Below are 15,825 nucleotides of genomic sequence, written 5' to 3' on the forward strand. Positions count from 1 at the left end.
CACATGATCATTTCCTCTGGGCCTCCCTCTTGAAGATCCCTAGCACAACCCTACTGGTGACCAGGCCTCCAACACGGGACATACCTGGAGCTCTCAGTAGCGACTGTGACACCATTGTCACTAGGTAGAAGCCATCTGTTTCTGTGACCTTCCATTTATGGGTGATAATCTCAGCACACCAGGGATTGTGGTGGAGGCGGGGGGGGGGGGGGAGTGGTATATGCATATGCGTGCAGGTGCCTGTGTGTGGAAGAAAGCCTTGGACCCCCCTGGAGTTGAAGTTATAGGCAGTTGTTAGCCACCTAATGTAGGTGCCAGGAACTGAGCACAGGACCTCTGCAAGAGTACCATGTGCTCTGGACTGCTGAACCATCTCTCCAGCCTGGCTGATGACAGATTTTTAAAAGACAAACCTAAAGGAGGTTTCTGGCAGGGCTTCCATTGCCCACATTCTCCGGCAGTGGACAACTGGAACAACTACACCGTACCAGGGTAACAGAGCTGTAAACTGAGTGAGCAGCCAGGTGTGGTGACGTGGGCCCAGAGTCCAGCATCAGGGACAAGGCGGGGAGACGAGAGTCAAGACCATCCAAGGCTGCAGTGAGATCCTATCTCAAGAAACAAGGATGTTAGGTGAAAACCATGTTTATTTCCACAGTGCCTTTCCTGTGTCGTCAGCCTGGATTGTTGCGTAGAAGGTGGCAACCAACAGGCAAGGTGGTTACATGTGCCATCATCGTCAGGACACCCTCCAGCAGACCCATGGTTTTTGGTTAGCCTCCTTACCTATGTCACTGCGTCCCTCAAGTGTGACTGAAGGTGTGGGAAGAGAGACCGTCTTGATTTGCGTAGGTTGAGGTAAACATAGGCAAGCTAACCATCCAAAACATAGGAAGCCTGCTCAGGCTCCCTGGGAAGGCCGTCTTCCCTGAGCACTAGCGAGGGGTGTGGCCTGTGCCAGCAGGCAGGCCCTGGCTAGCCCCCTACTCTGTTCAAGGACATGCTGGTGTCCGGCCCCCGCCTGCATCTCTGTGTGAGGTGCTCAAGGAGGCCAAGCAACCTGAGCCTGCATGGTGTGTGGAGGAGGAGGATGGCCACCATGTTGATGCAGCTCTCCCCGGACAGGGCCAGCTCTGCGAGGTTCATGAGCAGCTCATCCCGAGGGGAGCCCACATCCTTCCACAGCTTCAGCTGGGCCCGATGCAGGAGGACCACATTGAAGAAGAGTCTGCAGGCGAACATGTTGAGAGCCACAGCCAGTACCACCCAGCGTCCAGACGCTGTGTCCCTCTGATCAGGAGCCACTCGCCAGGCCGGCTGTGTAGCATATAGGAGGAAGAGAACCATCTGGAAGCTCAAAGCAAGTGCAAAGCCCAGGCTGAACTTGACAATCTCGTATTCGGGCCATGCAGTCAGCGGATCTGCCTGGCACATGGTGGTTGTGTGCAACTCGCCAAATGTACCCAGCAGGGACACCACGATGAGGGCGCTACAGACAGCACAGCCCCCGATAGCAGCTAGGCTTGCCACAGGCCTTGCCAAGAGCTGACAGCAGGGAGATCCCGGCAGAAAGGCCAGGGGAAGCGTGGCTCCCTGCAGGTACTGGGCCATGAAGTAGCAGACATTAGAGAAGAATGAGAGTGCCCCGCAGCCCAGGTTTGTCGTGGATATGTAGTCGGGTCGGCCAGCAGCATTGAGGGACAGTAGAGTCACTGAGATGCTAGTGGCCGTGAGGCCTGCAAGGAGTCTGTCCAGTACCCCCAGCCTAGTACGGTCCCGGATGAAGACGTTGAGACTGAAGAGCCCCAGCACTAGGCTCAGTGGGACGCACACTGCCACATACACATGTGTGCACCTAGAAATGATGCTCTGTGCTGCGATGACGTCCTCCACAGCCGGGGACACTTGGCTCGGGTAGTGGATCCAGGACATGTTGTGACGGTCCATCTTCAGGAGAGTTCTCAGACCTGCAACAGAAGCAAAAGCCGTGTGGCCGCGTGGCTGGCCCAGTGAGGGTCACCTGCAATACATAAGGGACAGGATTTTCCAAAGATGCCTAGTGCCAGCCTCTGTGAGAATGGAGAAAGGATGTCAGGGCAGGTCTTGATATCAAGAGTAAGGCCTCAGGTTCAGATGTCTCCAAAAGGCCTGGAGCTAAATGTTGTTGTAAAAATATATATTAATAAGAGAGTATAGTTGTCTTTTACCTCACTAGGTCCACACCCCAGTGCCCCAAGATGTCCGATAGATACCTTGGTGGAAACACATCCCCACTCCTCGGCGACCCACTCTTACCACCACACACTTTCCTACACTCAAACCCTCACATAAAAGAACACACAACACAATAATCTTTGACCCAATTGATAAGATATAATTGCCCACTTAAACATGCAAAGCCCGGTACCATCCATCCCTTAGGAGCATTAATAACAACCAGTAAATACACAGAGCAGAATCTTAACGTCACCTGCCATGGCTTCTCACTCTTTCCTCTTCCTGTCTCTCCTTTTTCCTCTAGTCTCCTCCACTTCCTTCAAACTTCTCTCCCGCCCATCTTTCCTTCTCCTGCAACGATAGGCCTCCTATCCTGTACCTGCTCCTCACCTTTACTTTATAAATTCAATGGGGAAGTGGTTCTGGTGAAGTCACCTGAGTTCTGAGTATGTGATTAGGCAGCTGTCCTTGGAGCAGTAGCATTAGCATCAAAATATAGATAACTTCAGGGCAAACCACAACATTTTCCCCTTTTTGTCCAGTTAAAAAGCCTTTTCACTTATATATAAATTGAGTACAATTATTACCGTTCTACAATTTATAAAGCATATGATATACTTAACACCCAGTCCATCACTATATCAGTTAGACAGAACATTTAGTTCTTCATTCCAGTTTAAGAAAGGCTTAAAATCTATATTATATCTTGGCTAGCTTGTATACTATCTGATAACTATCCAATAAAATATGTATATTCAGAGTTAAGCAGCCTGGTAGGCTATAAGACTATAATCAGTCTTCAACCCCGTCAGAAATCTGAAAATGACCAAATATCTATACACAAAGGAAGCCTAACACGGCTTTCAGAACTGAGAGGTTGTAGAGACAAATCTCCATTAGCACAGTCCCCTGTCAGCAACATGCGAGGGCAAGTCTTCAGGCTTCTGGCCCAAAATCAACTGATAGACTCTTGAAATGCAGATATTGAAGGGCTGATCACCCTGTCTTGGCAGTTTATCAATCAACTATTCTGCATAATGTGTCCTTTTCTGGACAGTATTAGTCTGCAGATGAAACAGGCAGTTTTGTCCAGTGGCTGCCTAGCCACAAAGTATTGCCTCTCCTGGAGGTAGAGATGTTAACATTCTTCATTAAATCCATCAGAGGGGATCTGATAGGAGCAGATATGTCTCAACAAAAGATAAATAACTTTAAATCTCAAATTTTGTGGATGTCTGACGTTTTTGAAAACCATCTATCTATCTAAGACAATCTGGACTGTTGTCTTTATATCTTACTATTGTCTTGAAAGTACTCTCACAAAGTCAGAGCTGTGAATTTGCTAGTTGGCCCTTAACTCACAGATGTAATCAACTGAGAAGTTTTAATGACATCAATAGAAGGACTGGCTCTAAACCTTGTACCTTTAAACTTTTAACAAATAAATTCTATATCAAAGCAAAGATATGATTTTAACTTAGTTAACAAATGAGATTACAACTGTATAACTCAATCTAGCTAATTCCTCCCTGTTAAATTACAACCATTTCTAAATTCCTCATAATAACAACTTTAGAATAACCACTCTCAGCCCCCCAAAGTCCAGGGAGTTGGGGCGACGACCCCCCCATAACTTATTCAAGCTGTACATGGGCGTTGAGATATCCTTAGGGGTAGGGGGTAGGAAGAATGAAGCAAATGCTGTAGCTGATGTGTCCTGCCTGGACTCAACTGAAAGTCCTTGAGACCAGGATTCCAAGTAGGCACACTCTGCAAAATACAACTCTCAAGACAAAAGTTTAGAATCGAGAGATCTTTTTGTTTGATTCTCCTGAATCAATTTTTCAGGCGGTCTACCTCTATCAAATCTGATCAGTATGATCTGATCAGTGAGGTTTCCAGAGCCTAATCACACTTTTTAAAAACACAAAGACAAAAATCTTTCTCCCAAAATACTGTGTTCCTTAGTCTGAAACCAGAAAAGCTTGTATCTTGCACTCTCTCCCAGAGTAATAATATAACCATAAAACTCAAAGTCACACCCATCATGAAGACTAAATTTTTTAAAAAGGAAGTAAGCTAAACAATTAGCCTGATAGGCTTTTGTACTCTGTGATACCAGGAAATTAACCCAAAATTCCTGTGGAGCCCACGTTAAGAGAATATCCTGAAAAACTTTCTAAACAACTTTCTTAAAAAGCAGCTTTTAATCTCTAACTCTCTGAGCTGCCATTACTTATCATACAGCAGGGGACCATCAGCCTGCCAGCCCAGGCTACTTCCCAGTTTCTCGGTTTGAATTCCCGCCCTAGAGATATCACATGACTTAAGATGGCGCCGGCCTCCTCTTACTTGGAAAATAAAAACTTTCTCTCAATTCTTAAGATTACTAGTGGGTTGGGGATTTAGCTCAGTGGTAGAGCGCTAGCGCTTGGCCCTGGGTTCGGTCCCCAGCTCCGAAAAAAGAAAGAAAGAAAGAAAGAAAGAAAAAAGATTACTAGTGGATTCTTGTCCATCACCTTGGTTCACCATCTGTTGTTGTAAAAATATAAAAATAAAAAAGTAAAGTTGTCTTTTACCCGCTAGCTCTGGCACCGTAGTGCCCCAAGATGTCTGCTAGATACCTTGATGGAAACACATCCCCACTCCTCAGCGGCCCAGTGTCTCTTGCCGCCACACTTTCCTACACTCAAACCCTCACATAAAAGAACACACAACACAATAATCTTTGACCCAATTGATAAGATATAATTGCCCACTTAAACATGCAAAGCCCGGTACCATCCATCCTTTAGGAGCATTAATAACAACCAGTAAATACACAGAGCAGAATCTTAACGTCACCTGCCATGGCTTCTCACCCTCTCCTCTTCCTGTCTCTCCTTTTTCCTCTAGTCTCCTCCACTTCCTTCAAACTTCTCTCCCTCCCATCATTCCTTCTCCTGCAATGATAGGCCTCCTTCTATCCTGTACCTGCCCCTCACCTGTACTTTATAAATTCAATGGGGAGGTGGTTCTGGTGAAGTCACCTGAGTTCTGAGCATGTGACTAGGCAGCTGTCCTTGGGGCAGTAGCATTAGCATCAAAATACAGATAACTTCAGGGCAAACCACAACACTAAAAGGTGCGGGATGAGGCTAAAGAAAGACCAGGCACCTTCACTGGTGACCCACAAGGACCCCATTGCCCCTCAGCAGGTAACAGTAGCTTTGAGCATGGGTCTTGGCAGTGACCTCTCTCCCAGGAACAGGGCTGTGGGGCCCAGCACTGTCACCAGCACTTGCTGCCATTGCTAGGAACAGCAGGCCTTCACACTGGACATTCTGCGACACCCTAGAAGATTCCAGCCAGTTTTGACCTTTGTAGGGACCTTGTTCTAGAAACCAGGGTGGTGTATTTTGGAGGCTGGGATGTTGTGGGAGCTCCCTGGGGTGGCCAGACCTCCCGCCCTATTGGCCAGAAATGACATAGTAGCTGTAAATTCCTGGGCAGGGCTTTAAATAAGGAACCTTGACAGCCCCAGTGCTCTACCAGGCCATCTTTGGTAAATGAAATAATCTCGTTTCCATACAAATGGCCCCTTCCTCCCTTTAAAATTTAACTAAATAGTAGTGGAGACCAGGAAATAGTGTTGCTGTTTATTCAAAGGAAATTGAGGCCGATAAAAGTGGAGCCATAATTTTAATGGGCTTTCTGAGGGCTGATCTAGCTCCAAAGCCAGCCTTTTGTTTGCTCTGAAGAGAATCCACATGTCTGGGCAGCGGTAGTGGTGGTGGTGGTGGTTGTGGGGTGTGTGTGTGTGTGTGTGTGTGTGTGTGTGTGTGTGTTGGCCGGGCTGACCGATGCATACAATGTGACTACGGTTTGGCATGCTGTGCCTGCTCTGAGGTTCTGCGTATGTGTGTGGTGGTTTGAATGAGGTGTCCCCCGTGCTGGCAGGAATCTGAATACTGGCTTCCTAGTTGGTGCTGCTGTTTGGAGAGGTTGAGTTATGGCCTTGCTGGTGGAAGTGTGTCACTGAGGGCTCACTTTGAGGGTGTAAAGCCTCGCACACCCTCTGCCTCCTGTTTCAAGCTTGTGGTTCAAAGTGCCTGATGCTCGCCACCCTGTCTCCCCACTATGGTGGAATCAAGAATCTGTGTTTCTCTACAGCAACGAAATCCACAGGCTGCAACAGCCGTGGCAGATAGAAAGCATGGAGGGAGATCCTGCGTCACTTGCCCACAGGTTCCCCACCAGACAGAGAGATGAGATAGGAGGGGGGAGATGGGCAGGGAAGAGCTCCGTGTGTAGAGGAGAACAGACAAGGGCAAGGGGTTGTCTCCCAGAATGAATGATAGGAAGGAGCGCACAGGGCTGGGAATGTGTGATGCTGTGTCCATGTGTGGGTGGGCACGCTTGAGCCTGAGGTGGCAGAGGGGAAGGGGCGTTGATTCTCTGGAACTGGGCTTATTCAGGTCCTCTGTGAAAGCAGTGAGTACTCCTAACCATTTCTTTGGTTTTAAAACCAAGTTCTTTGCTTTTATAATTTTTCTTATCATTTAATTTTTGAATTCTTGTTATCTTAGTCTTATGTGTGTGGTTGTTTTACCTGTGTGGATTACCTACGTGGTGGGTGTAACTAATTTTTAGCATTTCACAATGCACACTATTTTAGATTCAGGAGTCCAGGCTAGCCCATCTGTTCATAGGCCGCTTGGGTTCTAGGTTTTAGGACTTGACACAGTCATCTGGTCATGCACTGTCCCTTGCCATCCTGTTCACCCTGTCAGTCTTCAGACCCAGAGTACAGTTCTCTCTGGGTGTCCCAAGTAGCAGGAAGGTTGACTTTGATGAGTCTGAGATGTGCTCAGATGTTTATGTTGCCACCGCCGCTGCCAGCCAGCCAGCAGCCAGCAGCCAGCAGCCAGCCTTTGCTACTCCCTGTGGGCCTACAGGCTCCTCATCGTATCTGTCTCTTACAGTCTGAAAAGACACAGCAGTGGCTGTGATGGCTTCCAGCTGCCGGTGCTTATGGAGCCAGCGGCGTAGAAATGAAGAGTCATAGCAGCCCGGGAGGAAGCAATTTCAAGTCTGTCTTGTCAGGTGGAATGGGAAGTCATCTTGTGATCTCTGTCCACGGTCAGGAAGCAGAGCTGCTGAGCAGACGTCTGATCTGTCTCTGCGGCCGCTCTGTGCCTCGTGTGTGGTGTGCTACTGAGTATCTGTGGGCATTCATCACCCAGGGCCCTTCCGTAAGCGCTGCCTCTGCTTCCCAGCCGGTGGACTAGGACAGTGCCTGAGTTCCCTCTTCACCACAGACCGTGATTTTGTCCATAGGGAGAAAGGTTGCCCTAAAGGCCAGCTAGGCAAGGAGCAGCCAAGAGCTTTCTGTGTTCAGCACACTCTGGCAGACCTTGATGCCCTACTACCGTCTGCCATCCTGTCTTTGTCGAGGTTCAGGGGGACCCATTCTTGGGAGCTCAGGGTCCCATGCTTTCAGTCCTAGTAAGCACCTCAGGACCACCTGGCCTCCTTACCAGCACGTTCTACCCGACAAGCCACTGAAGCCCCCACTGCCAAACCTTCCGCAATCTGCCTTCTAACACCCCATGTCCTGGGTTTCTTTGTAGCCTGAACAGTTCCTCAGCTCCCCTTCCTCCATGGTCCACCCCAAGTGGGACAGAGACGGGGTTGGGGTTGGGGTGAGGGAGGCAACAGCACCGCAACCTGAGCTTGGCTCCCATTGGGTAACACCTCGCATTAGTCCTCTGGAGTACATCTGTCTGACAATGCGTTTGCATCTCAGTTCATATGTGCAGTAGGACAGCCTGAGTCAGTTTGCCTGGGTCAGCCTGGGAGTTAATACCCCTGAGACCTGAGCCTTGAGAACTTGAAGCTCTTGCCCAAGTCTATTTCAGAGAATCTGTAGAAACAACACATATCCTTCTTGACAGGCACCACCTTTCTTGACAGGCACCACCTTGATTCTGGTCACAGGCCTTGACACAGCTCCCTCACTGACCGCCCTTGGCACCCAGCCCCGGCAGCCATTTATTGCCTTATCTCCTGCAGCTTTCCATGTCCAGGGTAGCACATAGTAGGTCTCTGTGTGGAACCCTCAGGTCTTGCTTTCTTGTGCACAGAAAGTGCCTACCTCCCTGGCACTGTGATCTTGGTGTCCCTGCCTGCCCCACTAGTACTTTCTTCTTGTCACTAAGAAGTCCACACAGTGTTGTACAGTGGCTCTCACACAGCTGCTCTCAGCTCTCCAGTGCAAACACTTTCTTTTTTTCTGGGGCACATATCTGATAGTGGCATGGCTAGCTCCAGGTTCACACGAGGTCACCAATTTTCTGGGGTGGCTGGACCATCAACCTACTCTTCTATCACAACCCGACCTAACTTCTTAAAAAGCCTAGAACTTCACAGAAGAGAGACAGACACTCCATGGACGCATTGTAGGCTGAGAACCTGGGGCCTCCCGGCCCTGCAGAAGGGCCGCTGAGGTCTGTGTCCCTTGGGAGCTCCCCAAGGCTAGCGTCTGAGAATGCTATGTTCCTACAGTGGCTCTTGGCCGCCACTCTGTAAATAGCACTTCTGGAAGTAGGCCCCTCACCCGGCATTGCTTAGGTGGGCAAAAGAGAGTCAGCACACCCCAGGGCATTTTCTAAAGGCCACGAGAGAGCTTGCTAAGCCCTACCCACGTGGGCGCAGTGCTCGTCCAGACAGACCCTTTCAAGCCACACTTACTTTACAGAGCTTTCCAACAAGGGCTCATAAATTGTTTTCAAACAATGCAGAAATGACATGAATGTGTGAGATTCTATTGTGTGGTCCACAAATAGTGTGGGTGGCCTTACATGTGTGTGGTACAGCAGGTAAAGTGGCCTCAGTGTCCTAGGAGACTTTCCTGGCTTCCTACCACCTCCTTAGCTGTATCAGTCTCAGACTGTGTCTTGGGGGACCACAGGATTGCTGTGATGCCCATGGACTGCCAGCCCAGGGTGGTGGAGGCTGCAAGCATTGGCATATGAGATGCCAGGAGTGGACAGTGGATTGAGGAGATGAGTCCAGAGCCCTGAGAGACGGTTCCCGTATCTGATCCACCGTGCTCCACTCTGCAGGCCCCATCCCACTCCATCCCCTCAGCTGTCTGCTCCTTTTGGCAGGACTCAGCCATTCTAGTGCCTCTGGCTTCGGCTTTGTAAATGTTTCCATTCCAATCTCCTGCCCTGCCAATGGGGCAGAGCCGCTGTGAGTCATCCTGTCTGTTTCACACACATAGCCTGATGTCCTACTCCAGCCCCTGGCCAGCCCTGCACAGACTGTGGACGGGAGCTTGGACTGACATCATGGTAGCATGCCGGGCCAAGAAGGGGCCACCAACCTCTGACCCCCAGCCCAGGGATGTGGAAAGGCAGTGTAGGACTCAGGGACTGTCACAGTGGGTGCAGCAGGGGCCTGCCTGACTGTCCTCGTTTGTCCTTTTGATCCCAATGCTATCTGTTTCTGTGTTGTTTAGGAACTGAGAAAAATTACCTTCAGTACAATAAGGATAAAAGCGGTCTCTTGTTTGTTTTTCTCAAGTCTTCCAGATAAGGTACATGTATGTGCCTTTTGTCTCATGTAGATGTGTGTGCATGTGCGTACATACCAGGCACATGAACATGCAAACATGCATGCACATGTGTGTATACTCAGGCACATACCAACACACAAGTGTGCATGTGCACATACACAGATATGCATCTGGATACACAGAAACAAAAACATGCACATACCAGGCACACTCTGACATATAAACGAGTGCATACCAGGCACATAAACAGGCAAACATACATTCACATGTATGTATATATAAACGAACACGTAGACACATCTTTACAAACAGGTACACATATGGGCACACACTATAAACTGTGTATACTCATGCACCTGTACACACAGACACTGGTTTCTAGGAGCTTCTGAATTCCTCCTGGTCCCCATGTGCTATGGGCCAGACCTGCACTCTAGTTCAGTGACCAGCGGCCTAGCTGGGCAGACCTGCCTGGCCTCACACAGGCTTCCTGCTTCCTGCAGAGTGGTTGCTCTGTGGGCCTGTAGGTAAGAAGCAGAAGTAGAATCTCTTGTGCTGTCAGACCAAGGCACTGGGCCTCCTAGCTTCCCCCTTGGCCTTCTTTCCGGGAAACCTAGCACACTTCCTTAGCAGCATGTTAAGTGTTGGGGGGACTCTTTGTGATTGTTTAAGGCCTGAGCACCGGAGCTGAGAGTGGAGGGGTGACCCCAGAGAGGGTGATATCTGTTACTTTTCTGCCTTACATATGACTGTGTGTGGCACCTTTCCCACAAGGCTGAGTTTGGGAAGTGCTGAGAAGCCAGCTCTCCCTGAAGTCAGGGCAGGTACTGGCCCTGAGCACTGGAGCTGACTGTCCCTGTCACCAGGCGCCATGTGCCACCTGAGGCCCTCAGCTGTCCTGAGATCCAGTAGCAAGGGCCAGGGCGAGTAATCCAAGAGTTTCCTCCAAAGTAGGATCCCCCTGAGACACACAAGCAAGTGCTCGAGCCGTCCGGTGCTAGACTGCCTGGCTGGGAGGGCAGAGCTGAAGTTGCTGAGAGGTTACCAGGAGAGGTGTTCACCATTTTCTGCCTTTCCATAGTCTTGACTCTCTGTAGTCTTGATTCACTTACTGTGATTCTGTGAGGATGCGCACAGCCTTCATACTACAGTGTGTGTATGTGGGGTGGGGGATCAGATGATCTTTTTCTGTTCTCGCTCTGCAATATCTGGGACCCCAGCAGCGGTGGCAACAGGGTGGCAGAACAGTCTAGCCTGTGCCTCAGTGGCAAAGGCTTTTGGCAGTAAATCCTGACGGGTTCTCTCTGCAGCCTGCCCTCCATGGCACTTCCCTGTTGGTCCTTCCTCCAGCTACAGGGCTTCCTGACTCTTTTGGTCAGCCGCTTGATGACACCCTGCCTGAGCTGGGTGTGGGCAGGGCAAAGGTCTCAGGCCAGCTAGAGCCCAACAGGTGAGCCCCAGAAGAGGGAAGAGGAGAGCAGTGGAGTGCTTGGCTAAAGCAGCTTCCCAGGGCCAAGGCTGTGTCTGTCTCGGCATCACTCTTTCTGCCTCTGTGGCCCAGTGAGCCGTCAGCACTACAGCTGTGTTCGCCTGTGTCTGCAGGGAGGTGATGAGGCCTGTTTCCCCTTCAAGGCTGTGGTTTGGGTCTGCCAAGCACCACTGCAGAGCACCACTGAGAATGTCTCCATGGAGGTCTTAGCAAGTGAGCAGAATGCACTTGGCAAGGCATCTAATGGCTCACAGGGATACGTGTCGAGAGCACCACACTAACCCACCGGAGTACAAAGTCCACCTAGTGCAGAGGTGGTCAGCCCGATTGCCCCAGTTTCCAAAGGCTTCCTTCCAGCCCCTGCCCACTAATGCTGTCCCACCTCACCCTGCTCAGTCAAGCCAAGAGTTCCCTGTTTCCAGGTTCCATGCCCCATGCAAACACACATTCCAGATGTCCCACTACAGAGCGTTCTTTCTGTTCTGCCACAGCGGCCTCTCTCCATCCCCCACTCCCATCCCCAGAGCTGAAGTCCTCCCAGTTAACCCGACAGCCCTGCTGACATTAGTGTACTGTCCGACACCCCTGGACCTTTCCCGTTTCACGTGGGAGTTGACCAGAGCCACCCTGGACCCTACAGGAAGAAGCTTCATCACCATGCCAAAGGCTAGAATTTTTTTTTTTTTAATGTAACGGACTTGTACCATAAAGAAATTGGTTTGCACAAACTTACCACAGCTGAGAGTGGCCCTGGGTGCATTCACTGGTCAGTCACACGCAGGAAGACAAGCTGGGTGAGCAGGGCGCCTACCTCCCCAGGACATAAGACAGTGCTCACCTGTGCTAGGCCCTGGGGTCAAACAAAGCTCTGTCAGCACTGGGGGGCTGCTGTGAGGCTGGCACAAGTTCTTTGTTCATCCAGTCTTCCCTCCATTGCTCCACACTTTCCAAAGACAGGCTGGCACAGACGCCCACAGTTTCTAAGGAAAAACAGGATTTAGCCTGGAGTTGTCCAAACCACACACTGTGTTTAAGCGGGCTATGTTTGGACCATGTGACCCCGAAGAATCCAAATGGGCCTATGTCTGAGGTGGAAGAGTGACGTGTATGTGAGTCTGAGGTTTCCAGAGCTTTCCTGCAGAAGTGTACTGGCCACTCACAGTAGGTCCCTCCCAGAAGGCAAAGACATTCGTAACCTAAAATAGGAGCTGAAGCCCCACCCAGCAGGAAAAAGTCCTCCCAATGAGGGCAAACCAGTGCCTGGAACGCTGCCACATGGATGAGGGTCTCGTCCCTCTGTCTCCTACATGGGTGACTCAGGACAGTGGACACTGCAGTCTGGATGGCAGGTGATACCTGGCACCCCTTACTACGCTGTGCACTAGCAGCTAGGGCTGCATCTTGGGGTCGCATGGAATGGGGCTGAACCTGGACATGATGCCAGAAGGCACATCTGCTTGTGTCCTCTCCACCGGGCTTTGCGCAGGATGCCCCGATGCTGGCTGAGAGGAGTGCTGAGCATAGGCACCAAGTTCTGAGGAGAGCCCCAGCCAGATGAAGGTAAACAGTCTTGGGGACACTTTAAAATCTTAAAACGCAGCGGGCTTTGCCTGTACTCCCACCCCTCACCCCCCCCCACCCGCCCCCGCCCCCACCCTCGTATGCCTACTTTCGCAGTGTTGCAGGCCGTTCACGTGGCATCAGCACCAGGCTGCGCTGTGGTCTCAGGCAGTTCCTTCCGCTTCCTGAGTGTTGTAGGAGCCATCCCAGTGCTGTGCGGGGGCTTCTGGGTAGTTCCTGTGTGGCCCACTGTTGTCAGACTTGAGCGGCAGGGGCGGGGGTGGGGGATGGGACTACAAAGCCATTAACTGGGGACCTGGACTCCTGAGTGCGTTTTCAGCCCTGAATGCCAGATGCCGCCCAGAGAAGAAGAATCTAGTGGAAGAGAAGTCTAAGGAGGCCCTAATGGCTCAGGCCTCATCCCAGTTGCCTCCCTCCTCTAGGACAAAGTTGCTGCCCCTCCCTTTTCCCCTTCCCACCTGCTGTGTGATGAATGCAGCTGTCACCCCATGTCTCTGCACCAGCTTCCTGTGTGTCCCCTACCTGGCTGTGAGTTCAACATGGTAGCAGTCAGCCCATGGACTCTAAGGCCAGTGGGGCCTCAAAGGGACACTCTGCTGATTTGTCTTGGGGCCACCTCGGGCACTTCCACATTTGACTGCAATTCTCATTGTGGCTGCTGGTCGTGACCTCCCTAATAGCCTTTGACAGTTCTGCAAACCCTATTTTGTCACTTGTGAGAATGGTTCCTGAGTCCTCGGGCCTATCTCAGTGTCCCTTGCATATCAGACTCCCATGATAGGATGTAGCCTGTGGACTCACTGTGACTCCAGCCTTCTTTGCCTCCCTTGGACGAGTGCCTGGGCCTTCTCCTGGGGAGAGGTAGGATAGGTGCTGATAACTCCCTCCTTTTCAGATTCTGTTTATCTGCTGGTAAGGGGAGTACAGACTTCTCTGAGGCCCGCTGCTGTGCCCTCTGTGTGACATACACCCTGTCCCCTGGTGAAGGGACAACCCCATGTTATCAGTCTTCTTCTGGAACCGTCTTCTGCCTGTCACAGAGAGTTGCCTAGCACACCTCTGGGCCCACAGGGAGGAGCCCCTGAGGACAGGCAGTGGGACTAGAGGCTCTGCAGCTCAGCTTTGAAATGAGGCAGTGGCCAGCCTGCCCAGCTTCAACAGCTCAGGCACTAGACCCTCAGGTGGGCCGCAGAGCTGGCTGCAGTCAGGGCACAGATGCCCAGCCCAAGCCTCTATACCCTGGTATGGCCCTGCATGTCCTCAGGTTCTGATGTTTCCCCCCTGACCCATGCTGGTCTTTAGGCTGAGCTCAGTGTGTGGGACAACCCTGGTTCTTCCATGTGCCTGACAGAACTGCTGTGCTCCTCTTTCTGTGCATTCACTTTTGTGAGATCTTTGGGGTCATCTCCAGGCATTAGTGTCCTGCTGGGAAATGAGTGGTGAAAGCCCCTGAGCTCAGGTTAGCTTGTGGGTGAGCTGGCATCCCCAGAAATGTGACAGAGGAAAGTCAGTGGTGGCTCCCCTGGGTAGTGCTGGGTAAACTCTGGTTCCCATGGGTATTGCAGGGAGCCACCCATGAACCACCTCCCAGGCCAAGTTCCATTCTAGCTCAGTGGCCACTTCCTTGATATCACAAGGCCTTCTTCAGTTTATGACCCCTGCCTAAGCTTGTGATTGCCTGGACGTGTGCTGTTGGGCCAAAGCGCTGGTCCGAACTTTCGCTCCAACCTGGTAATGGAATTCAGGAAGACACGTCCCTGACTGAACGCTCCTGCAGCTGTGTATTCAGAAGGATGCGGCCTCTGGCTTGCGTGCACACGCTGCTGTGGGAATTCAGAATTGAGGAAGACGTAGCCCCAGACTGTGTGCTCATACTGCTGTAAGCATTGCTGTAAGCATTCAAGAAGATGTGGTCTCTGGATTGCGTGCACGTGCTGCTGTGGGAATTTAGAATTCAGAATGCAGCAGGATGTGGCCCCAGATCGTCTGCTCACGCTGCCGTGGGATTACAGGAAGGCATGGCCCTCGGATTGTGTGCTGGTGCTACTGTGCTCAGGACCTGCACAGCCCGTAGTCCTGCCCCACCAGGAGGCCCCAACACCAAGGGCAGAGCCTGCGCTGGGAGCTGCGGGGAGGGGAGGCTCACAGGATGGCCCTCCTTCTCACAAAGTCCCATAGCCGGCCGTTCACACAGCCAGGTCGTGGAAGCAACCAGAAGAGCACACCATGCGTCCATCCAGCAGACATCATTCAGCGTGGAGATGGTGGAAGTCCTGACACAGCAGTGTGGGTGGCCCTTCAGATATTGCAGGGAGAAGCTGGACACAGAATGCCACACGCTTCATGATTCCAGTTCAGAAGAGACCAAGCTCAGGGACAGACCGCAGACAGTGCTTCTGCGTCATTTTATAGTGTGTCAACAGTGATGACGTTTCCAGTCTTCTCAACCCTGCCATGTCTTTACATTTAACTCCAGCTTTATTTGAGGGCCGAGTCTATAATCTTCTGTTTTAAGCGTATAGTTTGGTTAGGTGGGGCACATGTATATGGCTAGGCACTGTCACCAGGCTCAAATATTCTAGCTGGTCGGTAGCTCACCCCAACCTCTCTGAGCCCTGAGCCTGCTGCACTGGGCATACAAAGATGGGCAGGGATGCCATGTGTCTGAACTACTTTGTGGGCATCTCCAGAACACAGCCTGCACTTTCCCCTGAAAGTCTGCAGAGTGATGGTGGCTAACACATGTCTCTTAGGCAGCAACTCAGAGGCCCCTTTTGCCTTTCTCCAGTGCCTTACAGTGCCAGATGACCCTGCAGTTTGGAACAGGGGTAGTTATGGGGCATTGGCATCTGGGGGCCTGAGGAAGGAACTCAGTATGTGGTCTGGGGGGTAGAGGGTCATCTTGCCATACTGGATCATGCTGGCTAAGGTAAGAACCAATGACTCCATGACTTTGGTCTTACAATGTGGCAGCCCA

The 15,825-nt window shown here is 51.2% G+C and overlaps 2 protein-coding genes across 7 annotated transcripts in view; one reads left to right on the forward strand and one right to left on the reverse strand.

Moving 5' to 3' along the window:
• Positions 1–15,825, forward strand: part of C12h7orf50 (similar to human chromosome 7 open reading frame 50) — a 103,923-nt gene that overhangs the window by 44,000 nt on the left and 44,098 nt on the right. For 2 of the 5 annotated variants that reach the window (XM_063271582.1, XM_063271579.1), the window contains exon 1: positions 12,435–12,827. The exons of the other annotated variants lie outside the window; for them this stretch is intronic. The gene's annotated coding sequence lies outside the window, so the exon portion shown is untranslated. Of the gene's footprint in view, positions 1–12,434; positions 12,828–15,825 lie in introns of those variants that run through there. 5 annotated transcript variants of the gene reach the window in all.
• Positions 630–12,345, reverse strand: C130050O18Rikl (RIKEN cDNA C130050O18 gene like). Of its 2 annotated transcripts, none has more exons than XM_063271734.1 (2): positions 12,106–12,345; positions 630–2,020 (listed from the first exon to the last, which is right to left on the reverse strand). In XM_063271734.1, the coding sequence occupies exon 2, from the start codon at positions 1,945–1,947 to the stop codon at positions 976–978; it is 972 nt and encodes a 323-aa protein (XP_063127804.1). In that variant the 5' UTR covers positions 1,948–2,020; positions 12,106–12,345; the 3' UTR covers positions 630–975. The 2 variants fall into 2 exon arrangements, with proteins under 2 accessions (XP_063127804.1, XP_006249041.1); XM_006248979.5 differs by having other exon boundaries at positions 630–1,967; positions 12,001–12,343.

The sequence above is a fragment of the Rattus norvegicus genome, chromosome 12 (genome assembly GCF_036323735.1).
Source record: "Rattus norvegicus strain BN/NHsdMcwi chromosome 12, GRCr8, whole genome shotgun sequence".
In the NCBI taxonomy this organism is placed as follows: Eukaryota; Metazoa; Chordata; class Mammalia; order Rodentia; family Muridae; genus Rattus; species Rattus norvegicus.

What these genes read in the sequence shown, in the direction of transcription:
- C130050O18Rikl (XM_063271734.1), bottom strand. Translation starts at nt 1,947, where the DNA reads ATGGACCGTCACAACATGTCCTGGATCCACTACCCGAGCCAAGTGTCC.